Below are 21,155 nucleotides of genomic sequence, written 5' to 3'. Positions count from 1 at the left end.
AATGAAGGGTTTCAAAAATTATGTAAACATTTATGATTTACAGTCACAGTTAAGAATTCCCAAACAGGTTTTTAAAGATGTTTCTATACCTGTTTCACCCACCACTCTTCTAAAAACATAACACAGCTTGATGCCACTGTGCAGCTGTTTTTATATAAATATAGCTATTATGCTTTCAAGCAGTACTATTTACATTGATGCACAAGTAAAGTTTTCAAATAATTTTTAAGAAGTAGCATAGAAAATATTCAGGTGATTATGATTCCTAGGCTTTTATTATATAGTACTAATAAGTAACATGTAAACACAGCCATGAGAGCATACAAACTGAAACCATGAATAAACGTTTTATTTCCCAAAGTATTTTGAACTGAAAAATAGCAGACTATTATATTTAGAATTGGGAACAAACAAAATCTGAGAAACTGAATATATGCTTGCTAAAACAAGAATAATGTTTATTTAGCTAGTGAATCACTTCGAGGAATAAATTTTCACTTCCATGATAACAATCTTTTCAGGCTTGCAAACACCCAGAAATAGGAATTGAAGATTTTAAGTGTTGTTATAAAGGTCATAAAAAGTCTGATTTAGACTGAGGTACGTGTACTCAAACTTAAGATTGAGTGTAGCAAACAAACAGTTCCTCAGACAAACACACTTCTTCTGGTATACATGTTACAGGGGGGGGGGGGAGAAATGTGCATTAACTGGTGCGGCCCACCAAGCTGCATATATTAATATTCTCTACACCAAACAGTTTGAAACAAGGGAAATGACATTCTAATATAATTTCATGTTATAATTCATTTGGCTAAACTGTAGCTCAAAGTTGCTTTGCCATATTAAAAGTTTACTACAATAATTTTCACATGAACATTTAGACTTGAATTTTACTCCAGGACTAAATATGGCATGATTTTGCTTTAAATTCTGCTGAATAGCTAAAAAAAAACCCTGACAATTAAAAAACTACATCAAAGAAAAATAAATTGAAGCAATGTGAATCTCACATCATTGAACCACTTATGATGGTTAATTGTTAGTATTTAACAAATTCAAAGAGTTAATGAATCCTTGCATTCGTTCCATCTCCTGTGCCTTAGCTAGGATGCATAATTACAAAAGACAGCAGATACTGGTAAAAGCTTCAGGACAGAAAGTGCTTGACGAAGTTACAGTTCTCAAGTGTGTTTGGTGAGAGAGTATAAGGGCAGATGCACTGATGAGAACCATTACAAGAAGAGTCAATTTTGTGTTAAAGTGTTCAAAGATGTCACCTTAAGCAGGAACAAAGCTTTAATAACGTCTTCTTAGACATATTAGGCATTTCCAGAGTCTACATCATTAGTGTTGTAATTCTAGCAGGATCGTCTCCATATAGTTATTGTTTGTTTCTATTCCTCTCCTGCAGGACAGAAAAAAAGGAAAGCTATTAAAGCACTGTCATAAAATACTTAAGTTCTATGCAGTGGAGCACACCACCAACTCTTCAATTATAAGTGATTCATAAAAACAAACTGTAAGCTTTATCAAAATATGAAAGCAATTACTTTGGTAAAGAAAAAAGCATTTCTCAACCCTATGAAGTTTGAACTCATGTTAGTTGTTTAGAAAATTCCATACAATAGTTTAAGAAAAATAAACATACCATAAACCACACTTCCATTTTATATCACTTTAATTTTCTGTATAGGCTTAAGACCATGAGAGTATTCTTTATTGTGTTATCATCAAATTAGGGCCATGAGTCATAGGATGAATAGAATATTTATTGCGATTCTCTTTCAACTTAAACAGAAAGTCAGAATACTGGGCAAAACCCTTTGCTATAACCATTAACTTTTTTAATCTAAATCCGTAAAATAACATTATCTTAACTATATTGAAAACATGTTAACAGTCTAATTCTTTTTGGGTGAAGGGGTCTTTTAAATGCAGACATTATTTTTTTCATACAACACAACAGCTCAATCAATCCAATATAAGTTGCACGTTTTGACCAAGGGTACTTCTCTTCATAATACTGCACATGTTAAGAGTCTACTCTAAAGTCGACTCTGTCCTTGATCAGGTCATGTGGGAGTTACTGCGGCTGAGTCCAGTTTGGTTATCTGAGGCAAGTTTGAGTCCTTGGGCCTGAGGAAATGGACGCAGTCCTCGGGAGTTATTATGCAGCACTTCTGTGTTAGTTCCATGTCTCTCCTGGCTGGTTAAAACCTCCAGGGAAGGGATATGTGGCTGGGGTCTGGCAATAGTTGATTTCTCTCTGAGGGAGGTGGGTAATTCTGCTGTCTGAAGGGGCCATTGCTAAACCCAACTGCAGCAAGATTATTGTATACACAAAGATGGAAAGATCTGGCAATACCTACAGTTGAGGAGTGGTAGGCAAAGATGATAAAAACTTGTTGAGATGGCCAAATTGACCTGCCTGATTAGAGAAAAGATAATACCTATATTTATTGCAGATTGAAAATCCCTTATGGAATTTTGTGTCAAAAAGGAAAAAAAATCTATGTTTTTGACCATTAGAATAAATTATAGAAAGAAGAGATGCACGATGTAAGTTTAGAAAAGAGGTAAATCTACAATTGTACTTATAACTGCTTTAAAGAAAATAGAAAACCACTATTTATATCTTTTTTTACTTTTCTATTTTTTCATTCTTTTTGCATGTTAGCTTTCTTTTATTTCTTTGTTTTTCTTACTCTATTTTAGTTTGTATTAATTTTTACTCAATAAAGTATTAAAAGATAGGGTGTATCACTAAACCCCATCATTCTGAATAATTTTTGTCCACTTTTCATATTTCCCTTTCCCTCTACAAGGAAGGTTGTAGAGAAATTGGTTGGTTGTGTTGGTAATTCAGAGGAGATGGAAGATGCTAGTTCTCTTCCTTCCTCCAGGGTCAGTCTCAGCTGGTATTGGTAGGAGAGAAGAGATCCAGTGGTGGTGGCACCTCCTTTGTGGAGCAACTTAGGGATCGGATACCATCTCTTCTCTCGATTAACATCTATGAAACTGGATGAGGTCATCTGACAGTTTGGGGTGAGCTTTATATCTCTACCCAAGGATGCCTAAGTAATGCCATGGAGGTTCTGTTTCAGGGCCTGGAGGATGTGGTGATCTGGATGGACACAACAGGCTTCAGCTCAACTCCAGCAAGACTCAGTGGCTCTGATATTTTGGATCTCCTAGTTTGTGGGTCCTTCCATTGTTGGTTCTGTGCCAACTGGGGGTTCCCCTGGACTCACAGTTCCTTCTTGAAGAGTAGGAGACAGCCATGGTTAAGAGGGCCTCTGCACAGCTTAGGGATCATTATTAGTTGCACACATTCATGCACTAGAGGGGTGACTGCCCATAGTCACTCAATGTTCTTTTGACCTCCAGACTGGACTACTCCGATGTTACCCTGTCCATGAAGAACATTTGTAAGATTTAACTGGTGCAAAATGCAGTATCACAAGGAAGTTACTGGTGTCAGTTACTTGGCACATAAGTGGCATGTGTGACAAGTGGCATTCTGTAAACCAGGGCTTTTCAACCAGTGGTACGGCACCTGGCAGGTGGTACACGGCCATCCTAGAAAAGTGGTAGCGGGGGAGGGAAATGACAGCACCACACAAGCCTGAGCGAGAGATGGCTGGAGCTGCAGGGCTGTCAGGGCTCAGCGGAAGCACCAGGATCAGCACTTCTTCGGGGCTGTCAGGGCTCAGTGGAAGCACCAGGATCAGCGCCAGGCTCCAGCTGGAGCTCGGTGCTGATCCTGGCGCTTCTGCTGAGCCCAGAAGTGCTGATCAGCTGGAATGTTGCAGCATCTCCAGGATCTTGTGATTTACATTCAGATGCTTGGCAACTAATTCATGTTTATGACAGTCAGTGTCCCAGGGTCATGTGACCAAAACCTGCTGCAACCACCCAGCAGATGGGGGAATAAAAACCAAACACCCCCTACCCCACCCCCGCTACCAATCCGCAACGGAAATCCTCACAATGAAAACCTCGGACAGGAGGAAGAGCGCCGCAGGGCGGGCAGGCAGGTGTCTTGCTCGGGTGTGGCTTGGGAGGCACTTTTTTCAGTGCCATTGTAACTTTAAAAAGTCATTAAGCGAACTGTTGTAAGTTGAGGACTACCTGTACTTCATCACTTTTTTCCTTTTTGGATCATCAAGTTTTTGACACCTTGCTAGGCGACTGGCGGTACTCGGATGTTGCCATATCCTAAAAGTGGTACAATGGGTGAAAAGGTTGAAAAGTCCTGCTTCCAATGTGCTTCCGCAATTCCTGCAATTAAAGGTTCTTCTTATCACTTTTAAAGCTCTTTGTGCCCCAATTGTTTCTACTGGTTCTGTCTAAAGCAGGGGTGTCAAACTCAATTTCATTGAGGGCCGCATCAGCATTGTGGTTGCCCTCAGGGGGCCGGGTGGGTGTGGCCTGGGTGGGCATGGCCTACTGGGTGGGCGTGGCTAGAGTGCATATGGCCTACTGGGTGGGCGTGGCCAGCTCTACATCGTTCGCATCAAGGGTGCCTATGAGGGCACGGGTAGGAGTGGGACAGATCTGAGGGTCTCTGGCGGAAGGAGGGTCTCTGGGCCAGGGCCAAGGCAGTGGGGGCCGTTCCCTCACTGTTTCCAGGATGGCTTCATGGGCCACATGAAACCACTTCGCGGGCCGGATCCGGCCCCCGGGCCTTGTGTTTGACATGTCTGGTCTAAAGGGTATGCTCAAGATATTGTCACCTAGGTGGGGCCCAGAAAGATAACTTTTTCTGTTGTGGTACTTGCCCTTTGGGGCATCATTCCCTTTGAGATTACTGTCCCTGTTGCCTTTTTGCAAGGCCTTGAAATATTGGATTTGTGCCTGAGCCTGGGCTTCTGGGCATGGGTTAGAGCCTTAATGATGATAAATTAAATCATACCTGATTGCTATGTGTTAATAGTTTGTGTTTTTGTTTGTTTTATTGTAAGCTGTTTAGAATTATGTAAAATGAGATGGGTAATTATATAAATTGACTAAACAAATAAATAAATAAAACCCCATTCCCAAATAAAGCTTTTCAGCAAGTTAGAGGGGACCAGGATCCATTCTGTTGTAAATAGAATTAGTCTATTAGATACAATGCCAAATTTTTCATTTGCAAAGTTGATGGGAAAACTTCCAGAGACAAGCTTTAGGATTCCCTCTGTGATAAAGTCTTGAAGTTTTTCTAATAGAGTAGTAGGTTTCCTATAGATACTGAATATCATACAACATAATTCATAATTATATATCACTGATATAATATCAATGTTTTTTTGAGGAGGAAAAAACCCTTCAATAGTAAATTCTACCATAATACATGCTGCAAAAATACAACAGGGAAACAATATGCTGCCTACCCTGTGAACATCTAATTCTATATTCTGCTTAAATATACAGTCTGTTATATGAAACATGGTTACAGGATGTCAAATAAAAATCAGTATTTTCATACAGACGTTCACATAGTGCAATCTGTTGTGCATTTATAATTTCAGTAGATTAGCCTAACTTTATGTGTTGCTAATTGCATAATTTAATCATATTGAACATAAAACATAGTCAATACATGATTTTTAGTAAAAATTGCCTACGTTGCAACTGTTAACTAAGTATTTTATTAAGCATTTTTCAATCATGAATAAGGGTTTCTTTCAATTATGTATATAGGACACAGTTATTTTTTTTTACTCAGCAACATATAGATGATACCAAATATTATATTTTCTTATACAGCAATTTAAAAGCTTAAAGATATATGTTTTAATAGATTTGATATTCAAAAAGTGGCTTTCTACAAAAAAGCTTCTCATTCCAAAGACCATTTGTGAGCCAGCAAAACAATGGGAAAAAGCAAGTTCCATCTCAAGCACATATTCAGAAAAAACTATTTTACAAGCTTTCTTTTCAAGACCTGTTTTATTTCTGAGCCCTGAATTCTTATTTTCATTAAGCATCAAAATTATTCAGAGCACTTATCTGCAAACTGAAATACCTCTTAGTTGGAAGGCAAAACAACCACAGATCCTCCTTCCCCTGTAGCCTCCCAAAATCTGGAAATGCAGTGATCATCTATGAAAATAAGGTACATGGAGAAGGAACCCACAAAAATAATCAATGATCTACCCCTTATCTACGAGAAATTTCCTCTACCAGTACAAGGACACCTTTAATTCAATATGTCAAATCTGGATTCAGTCTTTTTTTATTCACAGCACAGCATTTAGCACAACCAACTGCACAAAGTTCTGCTTCTGCTACCAATAAATCAGACTGGTCAGGTTTTAAGAAACAAATATATGATGACATGATTGGTTTGGTCTTCAAAAATTAAATATTTGTCTTAACAAATATAACACAGTATATTCCACCTAATGCACAGGTCTGCAACCCGCGGCTCCGGAGCCGCATGGGGCTCTTTCAGTCGTCTCCTACGGCTCCCAGTCCTCTGCCATGTGCAGTCCAAAAAAAAAAAAGTGGGACTAAAAAAGTTCAACCAATCAATTCAAATATGCATATTTGAATTGTGCATATCTCGCCTTGGCTCCACTCTTCAGTCAAACCCTGTTCTGCGCATGCGCACATGTACGCGCATGTGCACACATTTTTTTGCGGCTCCCAGTTTTTGCTTTTGTGAGGGAACCGGTTCCGAGTGGCTCTTTCACTGTTTCAGGTTGCTGACCCCTGACCTAATGCATATGGAAAGCATCTAAAGAAAAATAACAATTTAATTAGATTTTAGTTCAAGCTTTTATTAAGCTGTTCTAAAAACTGGGAAAGAATAAAACACTTCATATTGTTAATTCATTTAGGATATTAGTAAGAATCCCAATTTAACAGTGTTTGGCTTTTATAATGGTGATCTGCAATCACCAGCATCCATGAGGAGGCATAAAAAAGGCGTAATAGCAGTTGCAGCAGGATGATTGAAGCCCCTCTCCCTTTATCATGCATGCAATGCTGTCACAGATACAAAAGGGGCAGAGCATTGATCATATTGCTACTATGGTAGTATCATCTTGCCTTTCTTAACCTCCCTCACTTCCCCTGTGAATGGTAGTCTTCTCTAAAATAACTCCAGTTAATAACCATCAGTTTGTGAATAGCTTCTATCAATCCTTTTCACTGACAAATACAATTGCAAGGCAATATAGTTTATTCAGAATTTCCACTTGCTGTGATTATTTTAGTAGCTTATCTACATCTTTAAATACAGCATAATTATCCCCATACCTCGTCTCTTTATTAAAAAAAATCAAAATATTTCATTTAACGTTCTTTACTAAAAGTCCAGTAAGGACAACATATATTCATATTCTCTCTCTCTCTTTCCTCTCCCTCTCTCTTTCTTCCACCCCTCTCTCCCCCCCCCCAAACATCTTCTGCTCACCTGGCCAGCTGGCCTCACGCTGTTCTCCAACAAGCTGACACACATTCTTATTGGGCTGGCTCTCTCCTGCCCTTGGTCTGGCAGTCCTCTTTCCCCACTAAGTAAGTAAAACACTCTCTCTCTCTCTCTCTCTCTCTCTCTCTCTCTCTCTCTGTGTGTGTGTGTGTGTGTGTGTGTGTGTGTGTGAGAGAGAGAGAGAGAGAGAGAGAGAGAGAGAGATGCTGCTTTCTGCTTTGACACAGCAAGGACAGGGAGCCTGCCCAATAAGCTTGTCAGCTTGTCAGAGAACAGTGTGAGGCCAGCTGGCCAGGTGAGCAGAAGATCGGGGAGAGAGAGAGAGAAGGGAAGTGCAAGTGCCTCTCTCTGTCTCTGTCTCTCTCTGCGAACGGCGGAGGAGGACTGGGAGCCACAGTAGAAGGCTGAAAGAAGCCACATGGGTTCCAGAGCCGCAGGTTGCCGACCCGTGGGCTAGGCTATTCAAAACACCCATTTCCAAGACTCCGTCAGGTGACAATCTCGTAGGGATGGGACCTGGAGGGAATATATTTCATCTGGTTTGTAAGACAGATGAATATAAGAAAAAGCAGTACCTCAGGTAACCAGATCTGTAGCCATATAGGGCCTGAAAGGTGAAAATTAGCATCTTGAATTACAGGTAGTCCTCTCTTAATGAATGGTTATTCAGTTGCTATTCAAAATTGTGTCAGCACTGAACAGAATTAAGAACTGTGTCTGAAGTCACAACCATTGAGACATCCGTGCAATCAAGTGATCAAAATTTAGTTGCTTGGCAGTGAGCCTCCTCTTATAACCATGGGGACACTGCAATTCCCCTGCCACCTGCCTACCTCCTCATCTAAGCCACCCTAGACAGCAGCAATTGTCAGCAGTCTAGGTCTCGTCTTTAGCCTTAGCATTGCCACTATCACTCAAAAAGGCCACTTTACACCCTAACCCAAGGGCATTCAAGTCTTGGGGAAAGGTGTGATGCCCCTGCAGCCCAACATTTCCCAGAATCTGCCTCTTACCTTCACGTGGTATTCTTTCTGTAACAGGTCCTCGTAGCCTACCCATGACAGCTCCACCTCACAGGAAGACTTTATTCTTAAAGAGGCTTCAGAACATGCTCTTACATGGCCTCTGAAGTCTCCAAAAACTGCAATCAAGCATACCCGTTGTATGATTTTCAGAGGCTCCAGAGCTACACAAGACCATGGCCGTTTTCCATTTTAAGGCAGGGGTCCCCAACCTGTGGGCTGAGGCCCGGTAGTGGGCCATGACCTCCTGGCCACCGGGCCCCTGGACAGGCTGGTCAGTGTGCACACGTGTGCGTGCACACCCACTCACTCACGCTAGCACCATGGCGCACAAAAATGGGCTGCTGCCACACTGCGGGGTATGAAAATGGGACACCACCATGGGATGCTGTTGTGCCATGAGACATTGCCATGCTGCACACGCAAAAATGAATAACACTGTGACGTGCAAGAATGAGGCAGGGCTAGTGAGTATGCATGTAAAATGCTTCCCCCTCCCTTTCCCTCCGGTCCCCCAACCAAGAAAGGCAACTTTCAGAGGATCTAGAAGCCACATGATGACATGCCCCGTTCTCACATAGCTTCTGCAGCCACTCAAAACTGCACAACAACTGGGCGTGTTCCAAATACTGTAGAGACCTCACAAGTATGTAGTGTGCTGCCACATGGCCGCTGGACCAAATTCTGGTCTCAATTGTAAATAGAGGAGTACCTGCACACCAGGAACCAACAGGCAACCAATATAGTTCCTGATACAGATGTTATCCAAGTATACCAGTGTATACCATCACTGCTGGACCACCATATTCTGTATTAACTGTTGCCTCTGAATGCTCTACAACAGTAGTCCATTTAGAGTTGTCACAATAATCTAGGAGAAACTGATTAGGGCATAAGTGCCTATAAGTAGGGCTTCTCAGTTTAGGAATGGTTGCAATCGGTACAGAATATTTAAAAGTCCTGTTAGTCACCATTGCTACTTGCTCTTCAAGCAAGAATTGTGAAGCTAAGAAAACTCCAAAGTTCAAGGAGGACGTACAGGATTGCACTCTCTCTAAAAGCCATCACCAGCAAGCATATCCAATGCAATGCGAGGTAGGTAAAATGAGGACCCAGATTGTTGGGGGCAATAAGCTGACTTTGTAATAATGCCGCTTGGGGGGGGGGTGAAAGCCCTAATAAGCAGGCATATACATAGAATGAAGGCTATTGCTAAGCACATTGATTTGTGCTTTAAATTGTAAGCCTGAAAAACTAAATCAAGATTTTGTGCAATTCAAGACGTTTAAGGGATGAAAATGGGCACCTTAAGCTTCTCAAAACTATTGTTTCCTTACTTCTTGCTGAATTCTGCTAGTGCGAACTCAGACTCTATTAATTACTTTAGCTGACCTGTAGATTGTCCATTCCTGGTCTGCAATGAATTTGGATAAAATGCTTTTGAGGGAGATGCAAAGGGAATAGTTCAAAAACTATTTTATTGATTTTGTTGATAAATTTTCATTTTGTATTATTTTTTAATCAGCAAGAGTGCTGGTAAAGGAATGATTTCTTTTTTGTACACCCCAGTGTCTATTACAACTTAAATACTTTACATGAACACACAGAACCTCAATACTACAACTAAAAGGAAATTAAAGGACAATCATAATTACTATTAAAAATTTGGCCTTGCAGTTTATTAATACAAATCTAAAATAAAATTAGTATATTTAAAATTTAACGCATAGTAACAAAACATGTTACCCAAAATATTTGATAGCTACCACCTAAATCTGTTAAAATGGTATCAAATATCAATTTCTATTAGTTAAGATCAGAAGCAACTCCATTTTTAATAATCAAGCTTCCAATCCAGGAAAATGTAGTATGATCTCTTACCCTACGCATGGCTTCCTCCTCCTCTTGACGCTTTTCATAATGTGCAAAGTCATCAAAGATTGAGGTGGTATGCTTGAAAGTAGCAATTATTTTAAGCACTTGCTTGGCTTTTTCTAGGGGTACTTCTTGAGTGTCCCTTGAATTGGTAACCGGTTTGTTGTCATTATTTTCCAAGCGAATGTGCCGCAGCTGGTTGTTCGGAACGTCTTTAACAAAGATCCATTTAACATCAAACTTGCCCTTCCATTTATCCTGAGACCAGACTCCAGCATACGCATTGTAGTCCACCACCGACTTCATCTCAGCCACTCCACAGAAGTGTCCACTGCCATTCACACTGAAAAGTAAATAGAGTGGGCCTTTTCCATTCAGTGAACGATACGCAGCATCCAAGCGCTTATTACCATGTTCAGTACTACACCAGATAGAATATTTAATGGAACGATGTATATCATCCTCTGAATAACTTTTTATTATAAACACACGACCGTTCTTCAAGTTCCAGTCAAAGTCTTTGGGATTATAGTTGTTTATGGCCTTTAATTTCTCCAAAACTGGGTGTACTTCCATACCAGATGGTGAAGAGCTAACTGGTATAACACCTACACCATAGTTTTCATTGCCAGCTCCATTGCTCTGATTGAAGCCTACACCTCTATTGCGAGGAGCCACCCAGCGATTTTGCAGCTGTTGCTGTTGCTGCTGCAGCTGATGAGGCTGAGCCTGAGGTCCTTGAGGCTGTTGTGACTGTGGCGGCGGCTGTTGCTGCTGCTGAGGCAGCTGGCTTTGCACCATAGGAGGTGGCTGAATTAAAGGCTGAGGCTGTTGAATTATAGTCTGAGGAGGCAGTATTGGTTGGGTTGGAGGAGCTTTTACCACCGACCCTTTTTCATCCCAAGTGCCAATATTCATATTGTGTTTTATAGGTGGTGGCGGTACTGCAGGGCCCCCAATTCCCACATTACCTTTAGGTTTAAGTTTTGGCTGAGGCTTAGCAGGCTTTCTTGCAATGGCAGCCCATGAGGTTGGTTTAGGTGCTGAACTGCTGACTGCAGGCACATTATTCGCTGCAATGCTTGTCATACCTGTACTGGTTAGAGCTGATCCAACTGTTTTTGTTACAGCAACTGTCATTTCACCACCAATTTTCAATCCAGTCATACCTTGCTCAATGCTGCTAATTCCAGGTACCTTGCTCAAATTATCATTGCCAAATCCAGCCTGTCCATCAGCTATAGCTCTACCGAGAGAGCTGGGTGGGTAGCCATAGCTGCTGCTATAAGCAGAGCTTTGGGTTGATTGCCCCTGAGATCCACTTGTCCCCCATGTAGAGAAATCTGCATTCCCAGGAAAAAAATTAAATCCATGCTGACCAAGAAACGGAGGAGTATTCCCTAAAGCCCCAGGTTGACTGAATACACCATCAGGGATATAGTGGTGTTCACCATTGCTCATCTGTCCATAAGTTGTCAAGTATGGCATTGGAGGATCTCCAGCTGTGGACCATGCTGCTTCACCCAAAGAGTATGGAAAACCAATGGAGGGAGCATAATAACTAGGCATGTATGGGTCTGACATTGGTGGATAGCTATTACTCTGCAGATGAAGAAAAATAATAATCAAACTTTAATGCTACATTTATAATCTCTTACAAATCTAAATTTAAGAATATTTAATACTGTTGATATCCCAAAACTTAAATACAGAAAAATATTTTCACATTAAAAGAACTGGATAAAAGCCCTAAAAGCCAAATAAATAATAGTTTAAAACTGCTCCATAGTGGTACAATTTTAATTACACTGGTATGGCTTTCTAAAGAAAGTACTTGCAAATCTTCTGGCACGGATGAACCTCCAATCATCTAAGAATATTCCAGATGCCATTTTATTTTATTCCTTATAATTGGGCTCCTGCCTTGTACCTGTGGTTTTCTTCATCATAAATCAGGCTGTACAAGACAAGAGGTTTTTTAATCAAATATGAACTTCAGTATCTTCAGTGTGTTAGAATTTACTGTGTCTCCTGTCAAGATGCTACTAAGTTCACTATAGAAAGACACCAATAAGAAATCAAGCTTTTCAACACATTTATTCCTTACTCCTGAAGAGGAACAAAATTTGAGACTCCAGAAACATAAGTGAAATGCATAGGCAGGGCAGGACTTTTTGCAATCTTAATTGACCCACAAACTTCCGAATTTATATATCTTGTTCTGTTCATTCAACCTAAATACTTTTATTGTACAAAAAATAAAACAGGCACAATAGTTTATTTTACCTGTTTTATTTTCAATATTTATAAGCTTATAAGGAAAACAAGGATAATATTTGTGTTAAGCAAAGACTTTTTTGAACCCTTATATTGCAGGGATTTGCATAAACTAAAAATTTGCTTAAAACAACATTACCTAAAGTATAAATAATTAATCATCTCACCAACACACAGCTAGCTACCTAGCTTAGAATGGAGAGCGGAGAGCAATTTCAGGCCTAGAATATTCTTGTTTGATTGGTAATGATATGTAAAGCCATTTTATTGCACCAGATAAACATGTTGAAAAACCATCATACTAAATTTATTTATCTTGGTTTCCAGTGCAAATATCACATTCAAATCAACTACTCCCTATATAGAAATACACATGCAAACATTAAAACTCAACATTGTATTTTAACATTTCAACATTTTCCAACTTCTTAATGATGACAAACATTAAGCCAAAATTTAATCACAGGCAACAAGTCATGTACAGTTCCCAACAATGTCTGAAATGCTTTTATACCAAACCCGTCAGACATCAGCATTGCTGCACAAGATTCCAGGTATGATTTCCAGCAACTTTTAAAAATGGAGGAGGGGAGAGGAAGTTTGTCCAATAAATCTCTACAACACTGAAAAATAGCTTTACAACTGAATATAGCAGCATTTCTGTGGCCTCGTATCACCAGCAGGGTTCTCTGCAACCAGTGGCTGTTTATCACCATTGCAGCAATTATGTGATCACCATTTGTGTGCTTTATAGTTGGCTTTTTACAACCAGTCAAGAGAGAAGCTGGCAGTAAAATCGCAAGACATGGTCACGTGATGTCTCAATGATTGACCATATCACTTAGCATTGAATCCCATATGTAAGGACTACCAGTATTACTGCTACCATGCAGTAAGTCCTGAATAGGTGGGGCACAAAAAGTAATGACAGAAAGCTTGGCTGCAACTGAAAGAATACCCACACATCTATTGGCAGATGAAAATTCTAATTCTGTTTGTCATAATTATTTAAATTTCCTATGTGTATTAAATATTTAAATTGACACTTGTTTAATGTCAAAAGTCAAATATTTATGACTGTATATATACTGCTTGCTATGATGCTCAATTAGCAATAAGCAATCAAACTACACCCCAAAATGGAAGCTACAGAAGGCAATCATAGCAATGGTGTGTCATGTCAGTCACAATTATCTAGGTAGTTGCAAGGCCACTCAGTTGCAAAACTGGGTGGTCGATACATCCAGAGGATAATGCCACCAAATTCTCTACCGTACCCATGTATTTTTGCTCCTACTCTGCCTAAGGCAAATCTGGATAAAAAAAACTTCCTTAACTTCTGCCATACTGAAACATCCAGAATCTCAGTGGAAGCAAATTAATAATTTTTCAGAGAGAAAAAGCCTTAACTAAATTCTTTGCCGCTGTCTGAGAGAAAAAAATCTATATCAGACAAACTTCTAAGACAATAGGGTTGAGCTACAATAACTAAACAGAGATACATATGCAAATCCTGGTTCATTATCTTTAACTTCACCTATAGCATTTGTTAAATAGCCACCATTGTAGAGCAAGAAGAAAATAACGGAAACACCCCATGAGATTAATTAAGACTAGCTAGACAGCTCTAGTTAATAATTCAGGCAAGGTTTAACCAAGGATTCAAACTTTCCCATTGTTTTTATTTTTCATTTTTAAAAATCCAATTTAACGATTTTCTTTGAAAATAGAATGTATAACTTTAAAAATGCATCTTCTGTTTAGATATTAAATGAATGAAAATAACCACAAGAAATGTATATTATCTAAGCTGTTTCCCATCCATATTCACTGCAAGGTGAATATCCTTGGTATTTAAAAGCTAAGCAAAAGACTTTAAAGAAAAATAAAGTTTTGCAACAGTGACACGTTCCAAAGGCAGCAATGTTTTATAAGGAAATGGGATATGAAATCTTTGAAAGGTTGTTTTTATTGTTATTAGATAATGAAAGTAATCTATTTTATTACTTATTACAAAGTACCAAGAATATGTAATAGTTTTGCAAATACTTGCCTGATTTGTCTGGCTACTCAGATATGGCTCAAAATCATCATCATTTACTGCATCCTTTTGATGAATTGAACCGTTTTGCACTGAAACTGAAATGCAACTAAAATTAGAAATAACATAAAACAGTTGTGCATGACTCTGAACATAATGGAAATCATAACATTTTAAGTTAAATCAGAATAGGCAACATGCATATATCATGGAATCCTTAAATCAAAAAGCAGCAAAAGGGTTAGCACTCTTTATTTATAGGATCATCCAGAAAAGAGACAAAAATGGAAAATATTACTTAAATAGAAGGTGAAGAGTGAGCTTTACACTTTCTACAGCCACAGATTAGAATATAAAGCAAGAAAAAAAAGGTAATTCTGAAGTATTATTTGCAAGGCCCTAATGAAAACAAACTAATTTGGAGAAGTATGTGCATCAGAACAAAAGAACTTCAATGGATTCATACAGAACTGATCTGGTGTTTAACAAAATACTGTTTAGTGTTACATAGCACCTTAGATGTATACTAAGTTATCTAATAACCTTGAATCATGAGAACAATTTTTCCGTTAAGTTCATGAGAGAATAAGTTCATGACTGAAACAGATGATTTACTAAAAGCAACCAATTTAATTTTTCTATACTGAAATAGATTGAATAACAGCAAAAAGTCCAGCTTTGCAGTTAAAATTCTCTAATAGTGACACCCCAACATATATCTATAATAACTTTATTTCAAAAATGAAATCTGCAAATGTTTGTATTAAAAGTTCTACTTGCTTTTATACATAAAGAAACTCAGACTCAATCCCACAATCACTATGTAAACTTAGTAAAAAATTCCTGACTGAAATTCAGTGATATAATATTGACTTAGATGGACAAATGGCTGGATCTCCTATATATTACTTCAAATGTAGTTTTTTAACCAGATTTCAGGTATATGACAAAAACTAAATGTTTTAAAAAGCCAATACCAATGAATTTCAACCAACAAAAACTGTAATATAAAATATGGCTTTAATAATCTGCTTGTTTATTGTTCCATGGCTGTCTGTTCTCTACAAAGACATCACAATGCATAAGCAAGAATTTCAAAACAGATATACAGTATAGTCTCAAGATTTCCAAGTGTTCTACTTGGTTTCTACTTCTATTATCAAGCAGCAATGAATTTTTAAGAAGTGTGATTACAGTTGATGCACACTATACAGCAATGTGCCAAATCCTTATATAAAAGTTAGAACATTTTAATTACAATCTTAAAATTAAGGGGAAAAAATAAATGTTTTCAAAACATAGTGTTTATACTCTGCATTCCTGATAACCAGAATGGATATTAAGGTTTACAATTTAACTTGCCAATGAAACAACTTACAAATATATAACTCTAACCACTCAAGTGAGCATCTAGTTCACAGATTAGGTACTGCATCCCCATATTACAATGATTGTGTTAACAGATTTATACTCTGCTCTAATATTCTACTGAAAGCAATCCAACATCCCTCACTTTTTTATAAGGTTGGTGGTCTGTAATAAAGTTACTCATCTATTTAATATACCTCAATATTATGTATTCTCTTCTGTTACAAATAGCCAATTCTGGAGAAAACAAAAATGTGCCTAAAATATGGGTTGAAAAATATGTATCAATACAGATATCAAGAGAATATCTGTAGCTCAGGGTTCAACTGCGAAGTCCTTAATGCTCTCTAACCTTGGTTGTTTGCAGATGTTTACCTGACTAGGAAACACCATCAGTGCCAGTACCTAATGCACTGATGGTATTACCTAATTGGGCAATGAAACATCTGCAAGCAAACAACCAAGCTCATACAGCACTAAAGACTCCACAATAAGCTGTATTGCAGTCCTACATGAAAGTCAAGAATCAGATTATCATTTTATTGGTTTCTTTAAAATTCTATTTGTGGCATACTTTCAATTTTATCTTGTTTTCTTCATTAGACTTTCTTTCTTGAATTCTTTCTACACACATTTTTGTAAACCACAGTCTAAAGGCTTTTTCTCTGCTCAAAACATAGAATATTTTAACATGATTTACATCCCTTTGCACAACTCCTGTACTGAGGGGAAAAAAGAAATGGGCTTGTTAAAAACCACAAGCCAAAAATATAAGTCATATAATATCGCAAGTGCAAGTACTAATTTTAAAATTAATAATATTCAAAACAAGTACATACCAAAATTGGTACAATTCATTCTAATAGAATATCTGACAGAGTAAGCAAAAGAAAAAGATGTAAATGTGCGATACAATTTTTAGAAAAAGGCAAAATTCTCTACCAAGTATTTCAGAGAAAGACAACAGCAGTTTATCCTGTGATTCACCTTACAGGAAATCAATTATGCCATAGAACAGAAACATATGCTACTAGCTCATAAGAACTAAAACATATTTTTAAAATATATCAAATAAAAGACAGTTACGTATCAGAACAAATTTTAAACAAAAGATATTACAAGTCTGATTTTCTTCCTAACTGAAATTTAGCTGTTAAAAATCTAAACCACAATTATTCAATAATATTCAGTGATAAAAATGAAGTGTGTGTGTGTGTATATATATATATATATACACACACACAAACACACACACACACACACATATATATATACATGTCTTCACACACATACACACATAATATAATTATACCTATGTATAATTATTGATCTGAGTAAGCCTTACTTCTAAATAAAGAACACCAAATATATAAAACTTCAAGAATTTAAAGGTGTGGCACCCTGTTCCACTATCATCATGAAGTTCAGTCATAGTACTTAAAAGAATTACAAATACAAATAGTGTATCCCTTAGTTCTTGATATTTCTTTCCATAGTGTGTGTGTGTGTGTGTGTGTGTGTGTGTGTAATTTTGTTTGCTCCTTGGTTTATTAATATGTAATCAACCAGTTACAATAATTGAGGTGGCTTATAAACTGAATAAACATTAAATGATTAGCTTTACTTCTATGAATACTTTATTTTAAAAATTAAAACAATATGTTCCGTGCAATACAATATCAGAATAAGACATTTTAGGATTTTATTGAGGATTCTAATGTAAGCAATCTGATATTGATTCTATATATTTTTATCAATTATTAAATGTAATAATTATATAAAATATAATGAACCTAGTAACTCATTTTAATATAGTTAGGTCTTTTACTTGTAAATGGGCTGTACACATATGTTCAGAGCCATAATTGTAATAAACTGTCATGATCTTGTCATTAACCATGATTGATTAAAACTAATCACTAATTTATGATATTATAAACTGTCTATTTTAATTTTAGTTCAATTACCAGTGTCTGAAAAAATACACAGCTTTGCTTTCAATTCATTGCCTCAATTCCTGTAGTTTAATGCATATCCAAAACATTCCCTAAGATACTATCAGCATATGTATCTTTTGCATACATAAATAAATCTTTCAACTGTCTAATGTTTCATAACACTTTTAGGCATCACATCTTCCTTACTATTCGATGTTATTTACTTTGACAAAGTTTTTTTTACAGTTTTGTGATCTTTCTTAGTTACGTAAATCCTCTGGGAAATAGTTTTTAAAACAAGAAGTGTGGACTATAGGGCATTTATAGAAATTATTTTTCTGTACTTCTCAGATGTGGAAATGTTTAAACAATACATCTATATACCCTTTTGCTGAGAAATAAGCCAAACTGAGATGACTGAGTGTATTCCAGAAAAAAGGTATCACAATCATTTTCTCATTTCCTCATTCAAATTTGAAAGTGTTTCATTGCGATGGATGCTATCAATTTTAAAATAGCTCTAAAGAATATTGGCAAACAAAGAACTGTGAGAAACATCACAGATAACAAATTCCAACAGATTTACCATTTCAATGATGTGACCACTATATCACACAGTTTTGATTAACATAGCACTCTGTGAATATAGTCTTAAATGTTGATGCAAGGTTTTTCTAGCCTTGTACAGCTTTCTTTTTACCCACACAAGGCCAAATCTATGCACAGGCTTTAGTAACTGGAATTTAGGGATAAAAGTGACAGTGGTCATCCACAAACAAAAAGTACAAAAAATGGCTTACTTAAGAAACTATAAGAAAGCAAATTGGCAACTGTACCAAATCACCAGAGAAGTCTTTAAAATGCTAATTTTTTTAAAAAAAATGGAAGTGTTTAACTGTGTTAGCTTAAAAAATAGATTCAAATATCTTTCCCATTCTCTTTTCTCCCTGAAATTACAAAAGCTCTATCATTGTTCCTCAAAAAACTCAACTTTAGATATATCTTGATTATGTGAAATGCATGAAGAGATACTGGAGAAAAATTATCCAAACCAAGCAAAAATCCAGCCTATGTATCCAGGCTATGTTTCCCACTTCTTTTGAAATTTAAAAACTCGACCTCAAATCCAAAAGCTTTCCTCCTAAGCTTTCAAGGAATGGAATGAAACAGGAATGATTTTTTTATGAACTTCCTTAAATTAATTCATCTTAGCATGTAAGATAAACTTTTAGATTCTAAGATGAACTGCAAAAACATGTTATTATAGCAAACCTAATTAAAGTTGAATGGTACTTGAGACACTTAATATCTGAACTGGAAAATCAATAAGCAAAATAAAATAATAAAAGAACCACATCATTTGAATAGTTAGTCCTATTTGTTCTGATGGCAGAAATAAAGAAAATGGCAAAAAATTCAGATAATTCAAGTTTATTAGATATGCAAACACAATTGCAGAATTTCATTGGTGTAGCCTAATGAATTATTTACTATGATCAATAAAATTTGTCAAATGAATATCCTCACTCAATCCCTACAGTCTTTTTTTCACATTAATGAAATAATTACACTCTACTTAACTGGGACTGGAAGAACAGAAAAATCAACTTACCTTTATTTCCCTGTCCTTTAGGTCTCTGTTAGCAATGAAATAAAATAACAACAGATGAATTAATTACATATAAATCAGTAATCTTATTTTAAAAATAGTAAATATTAAGACCTAAGCATCTAATGAATTCTAAATGAGTTAGTATCTCAAATATCACAAGGATACATAACAATAGTTATATTTAAAACATAAAAGAAAAAAATATATTATTAGCACCATAAGCAATAAGACATAAAAGTACTAGAACTTTTTACTTAAGTGCTAGCTTTATCATTAAAACAGAACTAAATATTAGCATTCCACTGTGATAACATGATTATAAACATATTATTCCTGTTCTTCCCCTTTATCCCATTACTTAATGACTTTAGAACTGTAATAATTTTCTTATATTGTTGAAGCATAAAATCAATGAACAAAAATCTATACTTGTCTAACTTTGGTTAATACTAAAGTATTTTTCAAAAGTGAAAATTCAAATCTGATTGTTAAATTATATTGACTCTGATGTGCCTGATTTTGGTGTTTATTAAATTTACTATTCACTACAGGCCTCCACTGTCAATTATCTTTTTAAAAGGTAATGTGTACACAGAGGGAGAGAGAAGTTCATTAGATGGTTGCAAAGATCACAATGGGAAAAACAGGCCAAGAATATAAAGAGAAGGTGGTGGAAAAATGCACACAATGAAAACAGCAAAAACTAGGAAAGGAAAAAATAAGCAAACAAGAAACAATGTATAAAAACATAGCACTGCATACTACTAAAGCCATACCATCTGCAAAAATAAAAATATCTCCTTAAGGCGACAAAAGAGCAAGAAAAATAAATATTGGGGGGGGGGAGCAGGAGAGAAGAAAAGAAGCGTGGTAACAAAAGGCCAGCAGAAAATACTGAGTAATGGAGAACAAACGGCAACGACTATTGCGACTTCCTCAGAGCCACCTCCAACTAGTCAGGGAGGGCAGAATATTTAGCCAGAGGCCATCCCGAAGAAGGAAAATGCCGGAGCTCGTAGATTTTAGGAGACTTTTGCCTCCCATGAACACAAGCAATGGAATCGTTGAGCCTCAGCAGGAAGGCCCCAGGCCGAGCGGCCTCCAGGCCTGCAGAAGGGGCGGTCCTGGGAGCAGGGGAGGAGTCCCACGGTCTCGGATGTAGCGGGCTCGGATCCCCGCTATGACCAACGGAAGGAAGGCGGGACGAGGAATCCTCCACTCGGGAACCACAAAGCCGCGAGAAGGCGGTACCTGGTCGACGCTGGTGGCTGACATTCTTCACGGGGAGCCGCAATCCCCCTCACCCCGCTCCGCTTGGGCCTCCTCCTTCTCTCCCTCAGGTCGTCGTTGTCGCTGTTTCCGCCTCCTCTACTCTCCCCTCCGCCGCTGGCTGATTGTCTCCGCTGCCCGGACCCTCCTGTCCTGGTCAGAGCCTCCCAAAGCCACCCGCCGGACGCAGCACGACTTCCCACCTCTACTCCGGGCTCCGGGCTTTCCCACAATGGCGGACGCGCTCCGGCTCCTACTTCCGCTCCGCGGCACCCTGACCTTCCGCTCTTCCCCCTCCGCTGACGACGTCGCCGCTGACCTTTCCCTTTCC

The 21,155-nt window shown here is 37.7% G+C and overlaps 1 protein-coding gene across 5 annotated transcripts; it reads right to left on the bottom strand.

Annotated features, from left to right (window-relative positions):
• Positions 1-331: 331 nt before the first annotated feature.
• Positions 332-21,148, bottom strand: YTHDF3 (YTH N6-methyladenosine RNA binding protein F3). 5 transcript variants are annotated; one of them, XM_083361208.1, is made up of 7 exons: positions 20,807-21,084; positions 19,556-19,580; positions 16,846-16,877; positions 14,651-14,736; positions 10,327-11,922; positions 4,135-4,221; positions 332-1,408 (listed from the first exon to the last, which is right to left on the bottom strand). In XM_083361208.1, the coding sequence occupies exons 3-6, from the start codon at positions 16,862-16,864 to the stop codon at positions 4,168-4,170; spliced, it is 1,755 nt and encodes a 584-aa protein (XP_083217334.1). In that variant the 5' UTR covers positions 16,865-16,877; positions 19,556-19,580; positions 20,807-21,084; the 3' UTR covers positions 332-1,408; positions 4,135-4,167. The 5 variants fall into 5 exon arrangements, with proteins under 5 accessions (XP_083217334.1, XP_083217335.1, XP_083217336.1 ...); XM_083361209.1 differs by having other exon boundaries at positions 21,028-21,071; XM_083361210.1 differs by lacking the exon at positions 16,846-16,877 and having other exon boundaries at positions 21,028-21,148.
• Between the last annotated feature and the right edge of the window lie 7 nt (positions 21,149-21,155).

Source organism: Vipera ursinii (genome assembly GCF_947247035.1).
Source record: "Vipera ursinii genome assembly, chromosome: 3".
In the NCBI taxonomy this organism is placed as follows: Eukaryota; Metazoa; Chordata; class Lepidosauria; order Squamata; family Viperidae; genus Vipera; species Vipera ursinii.
This window is presented reverse-complemented; position numbering and strand designations above follow the sequence as displayed.